The 17051-nt window shown below is 42.6% G+C and overlaps 2 protein-coding genes across 2 annotated transcripts; both read right to left on the bottom strand.

Moving 5' to 3' along the window:
- Window positions 1–3960: 3960 nt before the first annotated feature.
- Window positions 3961–12002, bottom strand: xirp1 (xin actin binding repeat containing 1). Its single transcript, XM_037275709.1, has 5 exons — window positions 11851–12002; window positions 9788–9933; window positions 9644–9685; window positions 4491–8843; window positions 3961–4102 (listed from the first exon to the last, which is right to left on the bottom strand). Exons 4-5 carry the CDS (start codon window positions 8841–8843, stop codon window positions 4100–4102), a joined length of 4356 nt encoding a protein of 1451 aa, XP_037131604.1. The 5' UTR covers window positions 9644–9685; window positions 9788–9933; window positions 11851–12002; the 3' UTR covers window positions 3961–4099.
- Window positions 12003–12474: 472 nt separating this feature from the next.
- LOC119137472 lies at window positions 12475–14161 on the bottom strand. The gene is made up of 5 exons (XM_037276801.1): window positions 14084–14161; window positions 13530–13659; window positions 13288–13342; window positions 12837–13130; window positions 12475–12699 (listed from the first exon to the last, which is right to left on the bottom strand). The coding sequence occupies exons 1-5, from the start codon at window positions 14151–14153 to the stop codon at window positions 12475–12477; spliced, it is 774 nt and encodes a 257-aa protein (XP_037132696.1). The 5' UTR covers window positions 14154–14161.
- Window positions 14162–17051: the final 2890 nt, after the last annotated feature.

The following is a 17051-nucleotide window of genomic DNA, read 5'->3' as shown; positions in this document are numbered from 1 at the left end:
CCTCAGAGGATACATCGTTAGTGACTGAAAACAGCGCATCAACAGGGTTGTCCCCCAAACTCTCCTGGGAAATAAACTGGTCAGGAGGATCGGGTGAAGCTTGCGAAGCTTCTCGATTGACATCCAAAAATGTGTTCTGGTCAATATTCCTATCTTTTGCTGTTGTTGCATTATCAAGCTCATCTACATCTTGATTGCACTCAGTAAATGCTGGCTCAGAACCGACAAAAAGAATTTGGCTTTGGTCAACCATCAGCTCATGAGTTGACTCCTGAGGGCCACACGTGGCAATGGAAGGAAGCTCCTTGCACCCATCGGTCTCAGGTTGAAGTGGGGCCTCATTGCTCGTGTCATCAGCTGGATTTGTATCTCGCGTCTCTGTTTGGACCAGATCCGTTAGGCCGACACTTGTTTCACTAGTTGGGATCTCGAGCTCTGTGTTAACGTTCTCCACTTTGCTGCTATCAAGCATGTTGAAGTCCGGGGCAAGTCGTCTGTTTTCAGCGTCATCCTCATCTTCCTCAGGTTCCACTCGGACGGTATCGGCCTCATCTCGATTCTTCTCATCAGTGTCCATTTTGGGTTCATTGTCACATGCTGCCAATTTTGTGGCGTCTTTGTTCTTTTCCGAGGGTGACTGAAAGACTCTTCCCGGGAGTCCAACGGCAGTTTTGGCTTCAGTCTTGCTCGGTTTTTCAGTGCCACTTGCAGCAAAGAGCTTAGATAATGGGCTTCTTCCTTTGTACCAAGACCCTAATCTGACCTTTGACCTGTCAGGCTGTTTTTCATAACTCATTGGAGAATTTGTTTTTGCAAGAACCTGTTGATTGGTATTGGGTTCTTTTGTTAATTTTGTCTTGTCGTCCTTACGTCTATTGCTTTCGGAGAGCGTTTCAGGTCGTTCCGGTTTCGTAAGAGGATTCGCTTTTTCCAACTCTATGTCCATTTTATCAGATGACCCATCATGGCCTGAGTCATCAAGATGCCTCTGTTCATCTTTTTTGTCCTCATTTTGTAGCAACGCTGGACTTTTCACATCAGCATCTGTAGTGGTAGGCTTTTCTTCATGTTGTATTTTTCTGAGCTTCTTTGACTGCTCTGAATCATCAAAAGTATAATTTGCATTGTTGCATGTTTTAACATGGAGCCCAATGATATCCTCTTTTGCATCGCCACCCGTGGTCAGTTGACAAGTCTGATCATAGTCAGAAAAGTCAACATTTGGTGCAAACCGTACAGATTTTCCTGTCATATCCAGTTTGTTGGTTCCTTTATTCACGTTTATTTTGTCGACGGCTACAGCTGCTGTCTGCTTCTTCTTTGCATCTTTTTCTGGCAAATGAAAAGGCGTTTGAAGTTCTGCTGGAGATTCTTGAAAATATTTTGTTTTTGTGGCACCACTCCTGAATTTTGGTTCCTCTAAGATGGCCTCTTCTGAGGTTTGATCTGTTTTTGGAGATTTTCCCTTGATTTCTGACATATTGGCATGCGTAGACATCACGAGCTTATCTTTTAGTTTGAAACTCGGCGCATTAAGATCGTGACGGGGCTGTTTCTTCTGTGGTGGCCAGTTAACTTTCAGTTTGCCCCGACTGACATTTCTCATCTCAGTCTCGCGTGACTTTGTGATAGCTACTTCAGCAGATGAGTCTCTGAAGATATTGGAAGAGTTTGAGTTGCTTTTTGTCATTTTTGGCGCAATTGTGGTATCAACTTCATCTGTTCCTTTATCTTTTTGAAGCCAGTGGTCTTTATTCGGCATGTCCCCGAATCCCTCATAATTTCCCTTTCTTTTGAAAAGCTGTAGGTAGTGAGACATGCAGTAGAAGTCGCCATAAAGAGAGGAATAGTTGTGAATGCTGTAATTAAAAAAATGATGACTTTAGCGTACAAGTGAAATGCAAACTAAATCGAGTTCATGTAGTGAATTTGTCAAATATCTCACCTGAGCTTCTTCTGACAGTGTTTACAGCAAAAACACTTGTTGTGCAGGATAAGTTTATTGGCCACCATTTTTTCCATTGGGTACACTGGTGTCAAACAGGCTGAACACATTTCCTTGACAGCTGAGAACAACTAGAATGATGGAGACAAGGTAACAACAAACAAATAAGACGGACGTTTTCTGATATAACGGTAAGACACCTAAGAACTGTCAAAAGAATGTTTTCTTTTTTTATTTGATATTACATTAAACAAAAAATTATATTATATAATTGTAATTACTATATATTATATAATAATAATAATAACAATTCTGAATGTCCAGCCTTTTTTTTCATGAATTGCAATTTATTGAACATTTTTATTTTTGCTTCATTCAAAAGAATTTAGCATTTGACATAATATGGTTACAGTATAAAATCTCTAAGACATATGTTTCTTAAATAAAAAGCCAACATCGTCATCACTACATACATTTTTTTTTTTTTTTTATGTTCAACAAAACCCGATAACACAAAAGGAATTCATTGGTCTCTTGAAGAAGGGCGAGGAGATCTTTGCAGTAACGGGGACGTGATGACTTTGTATGTGTTTGGCCCCCCGACCACCTCGAACACAGCAGCCGATTCACCATCAGACTGTTTGGTGACAAACGTTGACGTTACGGAGGATAGAAAAACGTTGCCAAAGCCATCCGTCTCCTTGTACGTTTCACTGACAGTCTTGGTGCCAATGATGTCCGCAGGCTCCTCTGGAAGTGTTTGCACCTCCAGCACGCTGACTTTGCGCTTTGTTGACCCTTGGGTGGGATCTCCTTGACAATTGCTCTCTGTTGACATGGCAGGCTTGGGTTGTTGGAGCGGCTTTCTGGCAGCTGAATGAATGGATATGAATGACGGTGACGATTGAGAAGATGGCTGTCTAATAACCTGGTTGTTTACTTGCTTGGTTGCTTCTTGCTTCCGGAGATTTGAGTCACCGGGGTGATTTCTCGTGTCTTTTCCTTGACCCGATTTTGTCTTGCTTGACACAATGCTGATTTTTCTGATATTAGTCACGGGTTGTTCTGACTTCAAGGACTCGTCAAAAAGTCCTGACAAGCCTGCGATGTCTGCCTCCGATTTCAGGTTGGACACAGAGTAGAGCGCTTTTTTAATGGCCTCCTCAATGTCAAGAAGTTTTGCCAAAGTTTGCTCCTTCAGATTGATGATTTCCTTGCTCGCCTTCTCCAAATCTTCAAATACCGTTTCAACCGAAGAAACACTTTCCAGGTCATCATCTTGTGTCTCGACTTTGCTTTGCTTTGACTTTTCACTTGGGGGGACATGATTACTAGATGAGCTTACGTCGACATGACTGTTTGCGCCTTCAATTTCTTGCACCTGTGATAAGATCCCCTTGAGTTCCTCTCGTTTCCTCATATTTTCAAAAATCTCCATGGCCGCCTTGACGTTTCCTTTGATGATCTCGTCCATATGCACGGAAAGCCTCTGTCGTCTCTGACTTTCTGTCTCGCTGGGTTTCTTCTGTCTCAAGACGACTTTATTCTCATTGTCAATCGTGCTTTTTGTTGTGTGGCATGTGCTTGCGTCTGACTCGTCACTTTTGCAGAATTGTTTTTCAGGAGGTGAGAGGATTGAACTGCAGTTTTTAGCGGCACTTGTGTTTTGAATTGGTTTCTTCACCTCACCTTTGACATTCATGACTTTTTTTTGGCCTTTGGCCTTTTTGCTGTCTGTTCTTTCAAAGTTATTTAATGCAGCCTGCAAGCTCATGTTCATTTCATGCTTGGATGTGTCCTCATACTCTTTCATGCACTTTTGTATCTCCTCGGCTGCATTAATTTTCTGTATCACATTTCTCTCCACCTCCAATTTAGTGCTATTTGGCTTTGAGTTTTGCTCGCTCGCCGCAGTCGTGTCTTCAATGAACTTGTCGGTGGGAAGCTGCAGGTCATGTTTAGCAGACACTGGATTGCATTTATTTGCAGGTGACAACTTTGAATCGCCTATGACTGCAGGTTTAGTCCATTGTGGCTTTGGTGGCAACGTTGGCTTCGGGTTCTGTGGTTTCTTTAGCAGGCCTGGTGAGCCTCCATTTTGTACCGGGTAGCATGTTGAGTTGTTTACGGCGAACGACGGTTGCCCTTCACCCGTTACTGAAATTGAAGGAAACAATGTTGTGTCAGATGGAGGCATGGACAGCGCAACACTCTGCTTGCTCCTCTCTGTACAAGCTTTGCCTGAATTCCTGTAAAGCATTGCGGATCTAAAATCTCCTTTGGAGACGTTTACATGAGACCTCTCGAGTGATTGCAGCGCTAGGTGGACATGACCTCCTACAATGGCTTCTTTATCTGGGAGTCTCTGCTCCGTTGCTGCACTCCGCAGAGACCTAAGTGCTGACTTTATATCTCCTCGAATAACATCCTCTGGCTCATCTTGCGTTGTCATACCATTACACTCATAACTTAGAAAATCATTGTTTCCCCGATGACAAGCGTCTAAGGACATACGGCTTTCCAAATCTTTGACTGCATCACTGACCTGTGGACAAGTCTTGCTTTGTTGGCTTCTGCAGTAGGAAGACGATTGCGTGATCCGGGCCGAGCTTCCTTCTTGTGCGGCGACGTGCAGGTTGTATATTTTTCCCGGGGCAATGACGTCACGCTCTCCTTGCATGCTTTGCTGCTTGGCCAGTTGCAGGGACTTTTTGGCTGCCTTCACATCTCCGGATATGATTGTCTCTTTTTGTACTTGACTTCCTTCCGGTTCAGGGCAGTTTGATGACAAGTCCATATCGTAGATCGTTCCGGGCGTGATGCTCTCCCGTTCTACGCTCATGCTCAGTTGCTTTGCACGTTCCAACGACTGCATCGACGCCTTTACGTCTCCAGCCACAATTTCTTCCTTTTCCACCAGAACGGCTTGCTTTGCTGCAAGCTGTTGCTTTGCTGTTAAAACATCCCCAGGAATGATTTCATCCCTGGGAATGCAGTTCTCAGCAATGAATGAGCACTCTGATGAAAATACCTTTTTGGTCTTCTTCACATCCCCTGGCAGAACATCGCAAATACTTCGCTCCACCGCTTCCTTTTGCTGGCAGAGACTTCTTTTTGCCTCCCTCACATCGCCCTGTATAATCTCAATCTGCTCTTTGCCAAGAGTCACGTCATCGACATCATCTTCCGATGCCTCCGAATGAAGACTTTTCAGGCACTGCAGATCTCCTTTCTCAATGCAACTTTTGTAGAAGTTGACGTTACCCTTTTCGTTTTCATCTACTCGACACGTTGGCGCTGTCTTTGGATTGCTGGGACTCGCTAAGAGATTTCCAATGGCCGACTTCACATCGCCTCTTTCAATAATGGCACTTTGGGTGTCGGTTTCATGAGCGATCAGTGAATAGACAGACATTTCCGCTTGTCCGCCGGCAGTTTCTTGCATCAGGATTCCTTTCTTGAAGTCTTGACCTTGCATAAGAAGTTCATCAATCATCTGAACAGTGTTTTGTAGTATTTGCTCTCGATCGATGGCAATACTCGTCGATGACTGATTGTGTGGAAGTTGGATTTTGGTGGTATTCACTTTTCCCTTTTCCATTTCTCGAAGAAGGGTGACTTGTGTGTTGCTTGGTTTGAGTAAGAGCTGTAAAATTATGTTTCGGAGATTGCCCTCAACAACTTCTTCTTTCTGAATTTGGACTTCCGCAGTGGTTCCCAGACTGAATTTTGCCATGGTGACATTGGGGCCTTCTTTTGCTTCTACAATGATGCCACTTGAGTGAACGATATTGGATTCACTTAAGGATAACATGGTGTCAGTGACGCTGCTGGAGGTGATTTTGTCCAGTGGGGTTGTCTCAAAAAGCCAGGTGGTGCATTTGACGTCGGCTTTTGGGATGATCTCAGCTGAACCGTGGAACGATGTCTCTTCTGGCTCCTTGATTTTGTCTAGTGGCTGTGACTCAAACAGCCACGTGCAGCGTTTCACATCTCCTTTCTGACTGTCTTCTCGGTGGACTGTTTTAACTGGACCTTGGTCTTGAGGTTCTCCTTTGAGACTGTCAATTGTTTGATTCTCAAAGAGCCAGGTGGAGGTCCTAACATCTCCACGCTGAACGTCGGTGACACTAACCATTCTTACAAACTTGTTTGATTCTTCAGATTCAAATTTCTTTTTGCTTAATTGCACATTCGAGCTCCCAAAATCTTCACTGATCTTAACAGAAGGTTCCTCTCTGCTGGTAAAGGAGTCCAGAGGTTGTGTCTCAAACTTCCATCTGGCTGATTTGACATCTCCTTTCTCGACATCCTCTTGAGTGACAGCTCGGATCACGTAAACTTCATTTTCTGCCTTGATGGCCTCGAGGGGCTTCGTCTCAAACATCCACCTGGCTCCTCTCACGTCACCGCTTAAGACCTCATCCTTTTTCACAGTTGTCACTTCATGAAACTGTCCCTCTTTGTCCTGAATGGCATACAGTGGCAAGGACTCAAACATCATGGTGCTGGACTTCACGTCAACATCACTCTCCAGCTCTTCCAAACTGACTGACTTGTGTTCAAGAGGCTCCTCGTGGATTTTGTCCAGCGATGAGGTTTCAAAAATAAACTTTTTGTTCTTTACATCCCCGCTCACAGTTTCACTAGGTTTCGGAATGTTTGTGTCGTCATCGTCCTTGTTGATTGTGTTGATGGGGCAGTTCTCAAACAACCAAGTGAATTTGTGTACGGATCCTTTCTGGATGTGTTCGTCGTCGCGTGTCATCACCATTTCCGATCCGATTTCATCAAGGGACTGTGATTCAAAAAGTTCTTTTACTCTTGAGACATCTCCGGACTGAAAGTCAACTTGGCTGACACATCTTACATCTTGTTCCGTTTGCTCATTTCTTGTTCTGTCCAGGGTCTCTGTTTCAAAAAGATGTTTGACTGTTTGAACAGCTGACTTGGGTTTGACAGCATCCTGTACGGTGCTACAGAGGTTTAAATTGTACTCCTCGCCATCTTTTATGCTGTCCAGTGGCTGTGATTCAAAAAGCCATGTCATGGATTTCACACCGGTGTTTTCAATGGTCTCTTTGTCATTGACTTTCTCCGATTTGTCGTACAGAACATCCATCGGTTGTGTCTCAAATAACCATTTGCATGCCTTGACGTCACCTTTGCAAGGCGTGGCTCCAACCGAAGGGTTTGGCTCCTTCTGGTTGAACTTGGAATGAATTCCATCCATGGTCTGGGTTTCAAAAAGCCATTTTGCCAACTTGACATCACCCATTGTGTCTTCCTCTCTTGTGATGCCTTTGATGACCTCAATATTTTCCTTTCCTTCTGTTAGTTCATCTAACGGCTTGGTCTCAAACATCCACTTGTAGTTTTGGACCTTTCCCTTGATGAATTCTTCCCGGCTGACAGTCGTTATCTTGTGGAAATTTCCAGAGCTGTCTTTTATAGCATACAAAAGAGAATTCTCCGACATTTGGTTTCCTGATGTATTCTCCTCCTTACAATGAGCAATTTCACTTAGAGGAATGGTTTCAAAAAGTTGCTTGAATCCCATGACGTCACCCCTTTCAGTCACACGTTGCTTTACCGAGGAACTCGTTTCACTGCCACTGCCGCGCTCAAACATTATTTTTTTGTCTTTAATTGCTCCTTGCTCATCGGCCGACAGTGTGATTTTCTTCAAACATCCAACTTCATAGCTATCATTTAGAGTCTCTATGGGTTGCGTTTCAAACAGCCAAAGGGATGTCTTGACATCTCCTCCAATGATTGTGTCTTTTTCCAACGTCTTTCCACTCAGTGGTTGCATCTCAAAGAGCTTTGTCTTGTTGCTAACATCAGCCTCAGCCAAGGTGTCCTCGAACGTGTCCAGTCCGGCAACCTCTTGTATATTGTCGAAAGACTGGGTTTCAAACATCCACCTCTTTCTGTCCACTCCGCCTCTGTGTCCCTCCTCCAGAGATATGCCCCGAATTATTTTAACGCCATCACTTCCCTTGTTGATCAGGTCCAAAGGCTTGGTTTCAAATAACCAACGAGCACTACTGGTGTTTCCATTTTTGATCTCCTCCCTGCAGATGGATTTGATTGTATGGATATTGCCACTTTTGTCTCTAATGGCACAGCTCGGTTCCGCCTGAAAGAGTTTCACAGTCTTTTGGACATCTCCTTTTTGTTCCTGGACCTCAGACGTCAATTTCAAGAAGGCATTGTCCTCTATGGAGTTACACCGCCCTAAGTCACTTATTGGTTTGGTCTCAAAAAGTAGACGTGTCCCACTGACATCACCTGGCCGGATGGGCTCTTTCAACACGGCTTCAACAAGTTCTCCATCTTCTTTTTGGTTCAGTGAATCTAAGGGCTTTGTTTCAAAGAGCCAGGTAGATGCTCTCACATCTCCTCTTACTGAGGTCTGCCTTTTGGCTTCTGAAATGAGAGCTCTGTCATCACAATGCTCAAACATGGAGGAGGTGCCTCGGACATTTCCACCTGCTAAATTCTCTTCGTCCAGCAACTTCTTGGTTGCGTGAGATTCCCCGATACTATCCAGATTCCAATTTTCAAAGATCCACCTCATTGATTGTACTTCACCCTGATATGCTGCTGTTGCCTCAGTGTCCTCTGGTTGCACTGCCTTCATGATGTCATCATCCACAGCTTCACCAAGATGTCTGATGTCTGGGTGGATGTGCTTAAAGAGCCTCTTGAGTTCACTCTTTTGCCTTTGCTGGTAGTATGTGGAAAAGGTCTCTTTGGGTGGAGGCACGGGGAGGCCACTTAATGCTGAAGGCCCTTCGTAGTCAAAGGGCCTTGGAGGAGGAGGTGGGAGGGGAAGATCGTCTTCATCGTGAGATGATTCCAAAACCTTGACTTTCCTGGCTGTCTCAGCCATCTTGAAATGGGAAAAAATAGAACATGCAATATTGTCAGTATGCATTCAGTAGAACAATATTAGACGGCATCCATATGTTATAATAGCATGCAATTAGTATGTAAGTCAAGTCATACATTACCTTCCAGTATGCTCACGTGATGTTTGGCACAGCAAACCATCCTCGTCACACCAAGGTTAAGGAAAACACTACACACAGCTATTAGCGGAGCAATTGTCATCTTCAAAAACAGTCTTTTTTAGATCAGCTGTCTTGAACATGCATTACTTAAGAGATATTTGCTCAATTGGACCTTCTCTCAACTTTTGAATGTTTTTTTTCTTTTTTTTTTTACAACTTGCTGTTCTCCAAGAACAGGAAATAAATTAAACATGTTTATTACATCAATAATAACAACAACTCATTTAATTTAGTTTATAACAATGAAGAAAAATGAATTTTCTAATTATTGTGTTATATAAATTAATTGTGTTCTTATGCAAAGGAGTTGAATTCATAAGCTCAGACATTGTGTACCTACAATACTTGCGGGTTCAAATACAATTGTGTAGTCTCTTCTGTGCTATTTCAAACAGTAATATTTCTGCATGATTTGTTACTGTGTGCAGTATATTATTTTATACATGTAGTTTTTGTATGTACACGTGTATGTGTGTTTTTATATAGTATGTAACTATTTTATTATGATAAATTGTTGGTAGTATTTGGTAGTATTTTGCATCTCTGTAGTCAAGCAAGCACTGGGTCAGTTGTACACACACATTCAAAAGCAAACAGAGACACACAACACAAAAAATACCTTGCTGCTTTTAACCCTCGTCCCTGATGTAGCAATCAGTTCCTGTAGAGAAACATAAATGTTGTTTAGGTGCCATGTCAAAACACATTTGAATAGGTACACCAAAGTGTTAGGGTTAGAATGAGAGGCATTTGAGAAACCTACTGCTCCAACGGAGTCAATTGATGCTGCTTTCGACAGATAGCGAGCTGACTTGTCTCTAACCGAGGAGCAAGTTGATGTCGTACTGCTGGCTTGTGTTGTCGGGATGCCCCTCTTGGTCAGCGATGTAAATGTACTTTGTTTGTCATCTGCAAAAATAACAATAATAGGATAATAATGAGGAGGGAAAACACTCAAGAATACTTCTATGAAAGACAGTTTACATAACACAAAAATAAGCATGGCAGAATGTTTCTGCTGGCAGCAAACACTGTGCATTTATGGTGATGCTGACAGTGCATTTATTTATTTATTTATTTATTTATTTATAGGAACTTGAAATGGACTCGTATCAATCGTTTTACTATAGTTTCGCACAATGAATCAAAAATCTTATTTGATGCCTAAATAATTAGGGCAATGCCCCCTGAAGCAACTTAGCCAAACTAAAAACACGGCATTAAGAAAAAGGCCTACACATGTTGCCTGAAATCAACAGCAACCATTGTTTGACACCCAAGAAAGAAAAAAACACGCACGCGCGCACACACACACACACACACACACACACACACACACACACACACACACACACACGCACACACACGCACACACACACACAGCGGCAACTGCTAGCTCAGCTGTAGTGACCCAGATTGTTTGCACATTGTTCAGTGCCATCAAACTATCAGCACCTGACCTAAAGAATGCAGCCAATTGACCTCAGGAAATGCCTCCTACTTTGAACTAGAAGCTGAATTTCACTGTGCAGCTAGGGTATTAAAATTCAGACTGGGATGTGTGTGTACATAGCTGCAAAACTATGTCCTGCTATAAACGATATTCTTTCCAGCTGTAAGTCATGGACACATTTGACACACCTCCTCTTTTCACAGTAAGCCCGAGCAGGACAAAAGGCCTGAGCAGCAAGCTGGCGCCTCTCACTAGTCCGGATTTAAAAAATGTTCATAGATGGGTGAGCAGACAGAATGAGGCAGCGAGAATAGCCGAGAGGTCAACTTGGTCCCTTGTATAATCATTCACACCTCCATTTATTGTGGATTTGTGAAATTGATTTTTCTTTGGACACATCTTTGATCAGGGTTTACATTTAAGGAATGAGGCGGTGCAGCAATTTGTGGGTGTTGTGGCCTGCTAACAGCTGTGCAAATGATGCTGAAATGTGATTGGTATTCTCTGGACGGCACCACCTTCTCAACCATCAGCTGTTTCCACATTCGCAGACTGTAATGAAAACCACTTTGCTCAAGAGACCGACAATATAACGCCGACATAACACCGCCATAGTGGTGGCAAGTTATTGTTGATTTTTTTTTATCACTTTACTTTTGCACCACACATCTGAAAACAGATCTATACTTTCCATTTCGAAATAGGCTTGTTTGACCCTTCGATAAAAAATAGTCTGGATTGGGATTTTGATTGATTGAGCCCCAAGAGTTTTATTGAGTAGATTAAAAACAAGGACAGCTGTGACATGGAGGAATGTAAAGTATTTATGCTATTTAAGGTAACAGATTTGTAGGAGTTGGCAGTCTACGGTCTTACTTTTGAGAATTGTCAGATTTGGTCAGTTCCTAGACAGGTTTTGGGTGAATGTGTTGAATAATCATTGCCCAAAAACCAGTGGGTTAAAAAAATAATCTCTATCTAATGTGAAAAAAACAAAGTGTATTTTTCAGTTGTTAACATTAGCTCATTTAGAATTTTTGTTGGTTTATATAATGTTGGCAAAGCTAAAGGAACAATGCCAATGCTAGTTCTTTAACATGTAAAATTTTTTTTTTGCCTTTTGGTACAAGCACTCAAACCTTTAAGTTAACTATTTTATTTGCAGAGATTTTCTTATCACTCCAAAACTGGCATCACATATAATTAACAGTAAAAGGGAGTTTTAAAACACCTGAAGTAAACTGCTACTCCTTTCATGGCCGTTGATGATTAAATCTTCATAATACAGTACTGCTCTTCTTTTGTTCATATAAGAATCATCAAATACAGTGTACAATTTCATTTAATAATAAAATGAAAGCTCCGATACTCACAAAAGTGTAATCCAGCTGTCTTTCTCCTTTCGTATTTGTTCTGTATAGCAAGCACTCACTCCTGATGCCTCAGTGATGTGTGATGAAGGCTGACACCTCTTTCCGAGTTTCACCCCACACTGGCTCTCTGGACTCCACTGGCCTCGGCCCATGACAGCTGATTTTTATCAGAGCTGTCGCCCCCTCCCCACCCTAAGAGCGTCTATTTTGGGTGGCTGGCTGGCACTTGCCACTCGACTGAGTCAATCACCTCTGTTAGTCACCTAAGGACCGGGGGCAGCCCTCCATCTCCCATTCCCACCGATACGTTGTCATTCCCTTATGAAAGCCCCCGTCCGTACGTGTTTGAGGCTAACAAAATATATAGCGGCTAACATTGATACATTTTGTGATAGAGTGAAGTAAAAATAACAATTAGGAGGTTCACCACTTTACAGTTTTTGTTTGGTGAGGCTTTTGTTGTGCATCTTTGTCTTACACAAGGTCAAAGCACAGACATGGTCTGGTCGCAGGCAGGGCTGCGTCATAATCCGTCAGCACTGGTGTCACTCCTATCTTAAGCGGCTGTGCCATACGCATAGTTATGCATTTACACCACAACATCCTCATCTTTTTTTAGTTGATTTACGTCAAGGGCAACAGAGCACTGCTGACCTGCACTTTTTTGAGTCCTACTACACGATACTCGAATAGAGAACATTCAATACTGCCTGTGTGTGTGCCTATAAATACTTCTGTGACTAAACAAGAAATTGAGCGCCACACCTCACCGTATGAGTATCTGGAATCTTTGTTGTAAGACTCTGGGAGGCCATCTGTGGTCCTTCCGCTCTCTGACTGGGTCACCCTCTGGAAAAGTAACATGAAGAAACTTTCACTTGTTCATTATAAACTACTTTTCAGTTCTTAAAAATAGCCAATTAAATGTATTTCCCCAGTGGTTCATAATGTAATAATAATAATAATAATAATAATTAATAACGCACCTGAGCGCTCCTGTTGTGGCTTCTCTGATCCTGAAGGGAGCAGTCTCTTCCGGTCTTTCCGTCTCTAGCAAACACTGATGAGTTGAGTTTGGGGCTGCAGCTGGACTTGTGCTGCAGCTTGGTCTTGGACTCGAACAGTGCACACAGTGCTCTGGTACCTGAGTTCTCCCTCTCAGGGAGGAAGTCCATGGACTGACTTCTTGACAAACTTGCAGCTCTTAAAGCTCCTTCTAAGGCCACATTGTCTCTGTTCTTTACTCCTCTCCATCCTTCTTCAAGAAATCTCTCTGATGTCTGAAAGATAATTTAATGGAGGTGTGTTTTTCCCAAATTGTGTTCACAATATTCAGTGCCCCCCATAATTGGCAGAAGATAGGGACGGAGCTCTGCTGCAAGTGCAGACAATGTGAATTTAAAAAAAAAAAAAAACATTGTTGTGAATATGCTCTACCTGGAAATTATGTCCCATTTTTTCTTGACTCCTTAGGTCACCACAGCTTTGGTAACTGGAAAACAGAGGATTGACAGTAGTAGAAATACTGGATTTCTTCTTTAAAAAAAAAACATAAAATCCATAAAGGAAAAATGTATCACCATTCTTATCCAGTCACATCATTAAGATTCTATGTAATTTGCAATCATTTATTGTGATTGAAAGTTTGGAGAGTGCTACTGCACAGTTCGGCAACTTACTGGTGCACCAGCTGCAACACGGACTTTCTGTCCCAGCGGGTGGGAGCTGGCATGTCCCTTGACCTCTCCTGAACCCAAGATAGGCTCTTCAAGGACTGTGTTCGCCTCAGGCCAAATGTCTCCATCACACCTGTAAATGCAATTCAAAACATCCAGTAACTAAAACTACCTTTTTTCAGAGACACTGACATTACATTTATAATTTATCTAGGTTGAATCCAAGAGAGTAGCTGTGTTTATAGCAGTCACGCAGATAATCATATGACTCTGTTAATGTTTAGGTTTTCTCAAAAACCTGAATTATACATCTAAAATGTAAATATGTGCCATCAGATGATGACAAAGAAACGTATCATGTTGTTGCAAAAGCAGAATACGACATAATAATTATCATTTGTTTGAATGTCAATTTTTAGTTTATTTTGAATCGCAAAATGTGGGCTCTGTAAAGGCAAAGTAGAAATTTCTCAGAACTCAAAGTCCATCCTACCACAAAACTAATGTTATGCTATATGTATAGAATGTATAAAAAGAAAAAACAATTAAGCACGTACCTACAGAGCAGGTGAAGTCACATGTGCAGCAGATTCTAGGCAGGAGATGTGTGTGTCGGGAGCATCTCATAAAACAGAGACAAGTTCTTTTGTCCAAAGTCCTCTTCAAACCTTGTGATTCCTGTAATACGGATATGACAGCTGCCGGCATAAAAATCACCTAATAAAGCCCCATGACAGTTCCATATAACAAAACAAAAAACAGTTTGATTTACAAATAATAATCAAATCTATATACCATAATTGATTTTCCATGTTTACATGATTGTGAAATCAGAGACGACAACAGCTGCCCCAGTCGGACGGACTTCAGTTTGAAATTCCTTCCACAGCCGCTTTGTATCTCGTGACAAAACTCTAAGTGGCGGCATTTTTCTCTGCAATCCGCATACTTAGCATAGGTGTTTTGTGCTGCAACAAAATTTCCCATTAGCCGCTTCATGCCATAACATTACCTTCCTGCCCAAATCGATGTTAATGTTGTGTTAAGGTGCATGTGCTCCCAGTTGCATACCAAAAAGATAAAACTACACATAAATGTATGCAGTGCTAATAGAATTTCGGCTTTTCAAGCTGCTTCAAAGGTCAACCGATTTGGTGTCTGTAATGCAGTAAATCTAATCTCTGTAAATTAAATCATTTAAAACTAAACATTGAAAAATGTACAGGATTATTGGACAGCAGTTGTTTATTTATGAAGCCTTTAGAGTAAGAGGGTCAAGGTTCAAATCCTGCTGAAGATAAAAAAGACAACTATGCATTCTATTTTTGGCTCGGTGTAGAGCTGCACAAGGGGGGTGGGGGGTTCCAGACAGCACCAAAATGTTCAACCGAACCACGCATTACATATCAACCAAGAACTATGCTGACCTCTAGTGGAGAAAAGCGGTGGTGATTGATACGGTGTAATAACGCATTTAAAAGTTGTCACATTGCAGCCAAGAGATGGCGCCAGAGTAACCATTTAACGTGGCTTTTATTAAATTATCTATTCATCATTTACGTTTACGTCATTAGAAAGTAATAGTAGTTTGTAATAGTAGTCATATAAAATAATAATCTAATATTCTGTTCACGGGCGGCTCGGTGACGCACTGGCTAGCACGTCCGCCTCACAGTAAGGAGGGTGCGGGTTCGATTCCACCTCCGGCCCTCCCTGTGTGGAGTTTGCATGTTCTCCCCGTGTCCGCGTGGGTTTTCTCCGGGCACTCCAGTTTCCTCCCACATCCCCAAAAACATGCTTGGTAGGCCGATTGAGCGCTCCAAATTGCCCCTAGGTGTGAGTGCGTGTGCGGATGGTTGTTTGTCTCTGTGTGCCCTGCGATTGGCTGGCAACCGGTTCAGGGTGTCCCCCGCCTACTGCCCGATGACAGCTGGGATAGGCTCCGGCAAGCCCGCGACCCCCGTGGGGATAAAGCGGTACAGAAAATGGATGGATGGATGGATATTCTGTTCACTCACATTCACATATACAGGCACTTAACGTGTAACATAAGCGTACATGTCTTTGGAATGTGGGAAGAAACCGTAGTACCTAGAAACCCACAAGCAAGAGGACAACATGTCGTTTCCACTCACAGAGAGTCTGAGCTAAGATTAGAATTTCCTGCCAAGTAATGTGTTAGCCCTGCAGGGAAATACCATTTGACATTTGCCGTATACCATTTGACATTGACGTTTACCAGTTTAATTCACAAGATATATGCTCACCCATGATCTAAGATGAGTCCCCACAAGTTGCAGGTTTTTATCATGTTTTTGGAAAACAGTATGACCCGGTACTCAAATCTACGTTGTGCAGTATCTCCTACTGAATAACACATAACAGTCTGTGATGCATGTTTTGCCAGCTGCAAAGGAAGCAGTTGAGAGTATCTAGATGGGCTGAGCCTAGGTAGAATGTGTGTGTGACAGACTAGTATGTGCTGATGTGAACAGCTGAGAGCAGAGCAGGTTAAGTCCTCCTTCCTGCTGCCTGCTCCTACCAGCACTCACATGGAAACACACGTGATAGCAGACACCACCAGTACAAAACTGGGCTGGAATTCCAAGAACACACAAGCTCTTACTGCTGAACTGACACGCGCACGCACGCACACGCACGCACACACACACACGCACACACACACACGCACACACACACACAATTGTGTGTGCCGACTCATATCAAAACAGAAAGACACATTCCTCGGGCAAACACTCCTGTTAAGTCCACGTCAGATGACACGGGACACTTTTTGTAAGAAAGGTCACAACAACAGTTGCTCACTGCTTGTCTATTTGACAATGTTAAAAAGGGGATGTCAAATGCAGTCACAGCTGCTTTTCTGTTGCACAGATAAGATCCCATGTCTTGTAAACTGTGTGACTGACCTACTTTAGTGCCATGCAGGGCTGCAGCTTGACTTGCTTTCAATCTGAGTGACGGATGATGCTTTGGAAGGAAACAATCGCCAATGCTCCCCTTTTACACAAGAAATGGCACAAATAGAAATGTCCTCGTGAAACTTCCTGTAGATAAGTAGATAAAAGAATCAATGTTCATGAATTAACATTGCACTTTTAACTTTGAGACACTGCATTTATCACAGGTTATGCATTCCTGGTGAGCAAAAAAACAGTAAATAATAAAGATTGAGAAGTCTTTTTTTGAATGACACTATGATGTCACAAGAGTCACACAAGCCCAAGCAATCATGGATGGCACTTCTAGTGAATGAAACCTTCAGCTCAGTTTTTTTTTGCAAATTTGGAAAACTAAAAGTAACATTTCATGGTACTATACTAGTAATCCCGGTGATTATAAACTCAAGAAGGACTATATGCCGTATGTCATGTCAGTCCTTCATCACACCTCTTCAGAATATGACTGTACATGTGGGCCATCGGTAGTGGTGCCTGACTGAGTCTGAAATGGGGCCACGAGAGCTTGCTCGCAGCAACCTGAGAGGCCCCCCGCCACAATGTA

The sequence above is a fragment of the Syngnathus acus genome, chromosome 17, assembly GCF_901709675.1.
Source record: "Syngnathus acus chromosome 17, fSynAcu1.2, whole genome shotgun sequence".
Lineage (NCBI taxonomy): Eukaryota > Metazoa > Chordata > Actinopteri > Syngnathiformes > Syngnathidae > Syngnathus > Syngnathus acus.
This window is presented reverse-complemented; position numbering and strand designations above follow the sequence as displayed.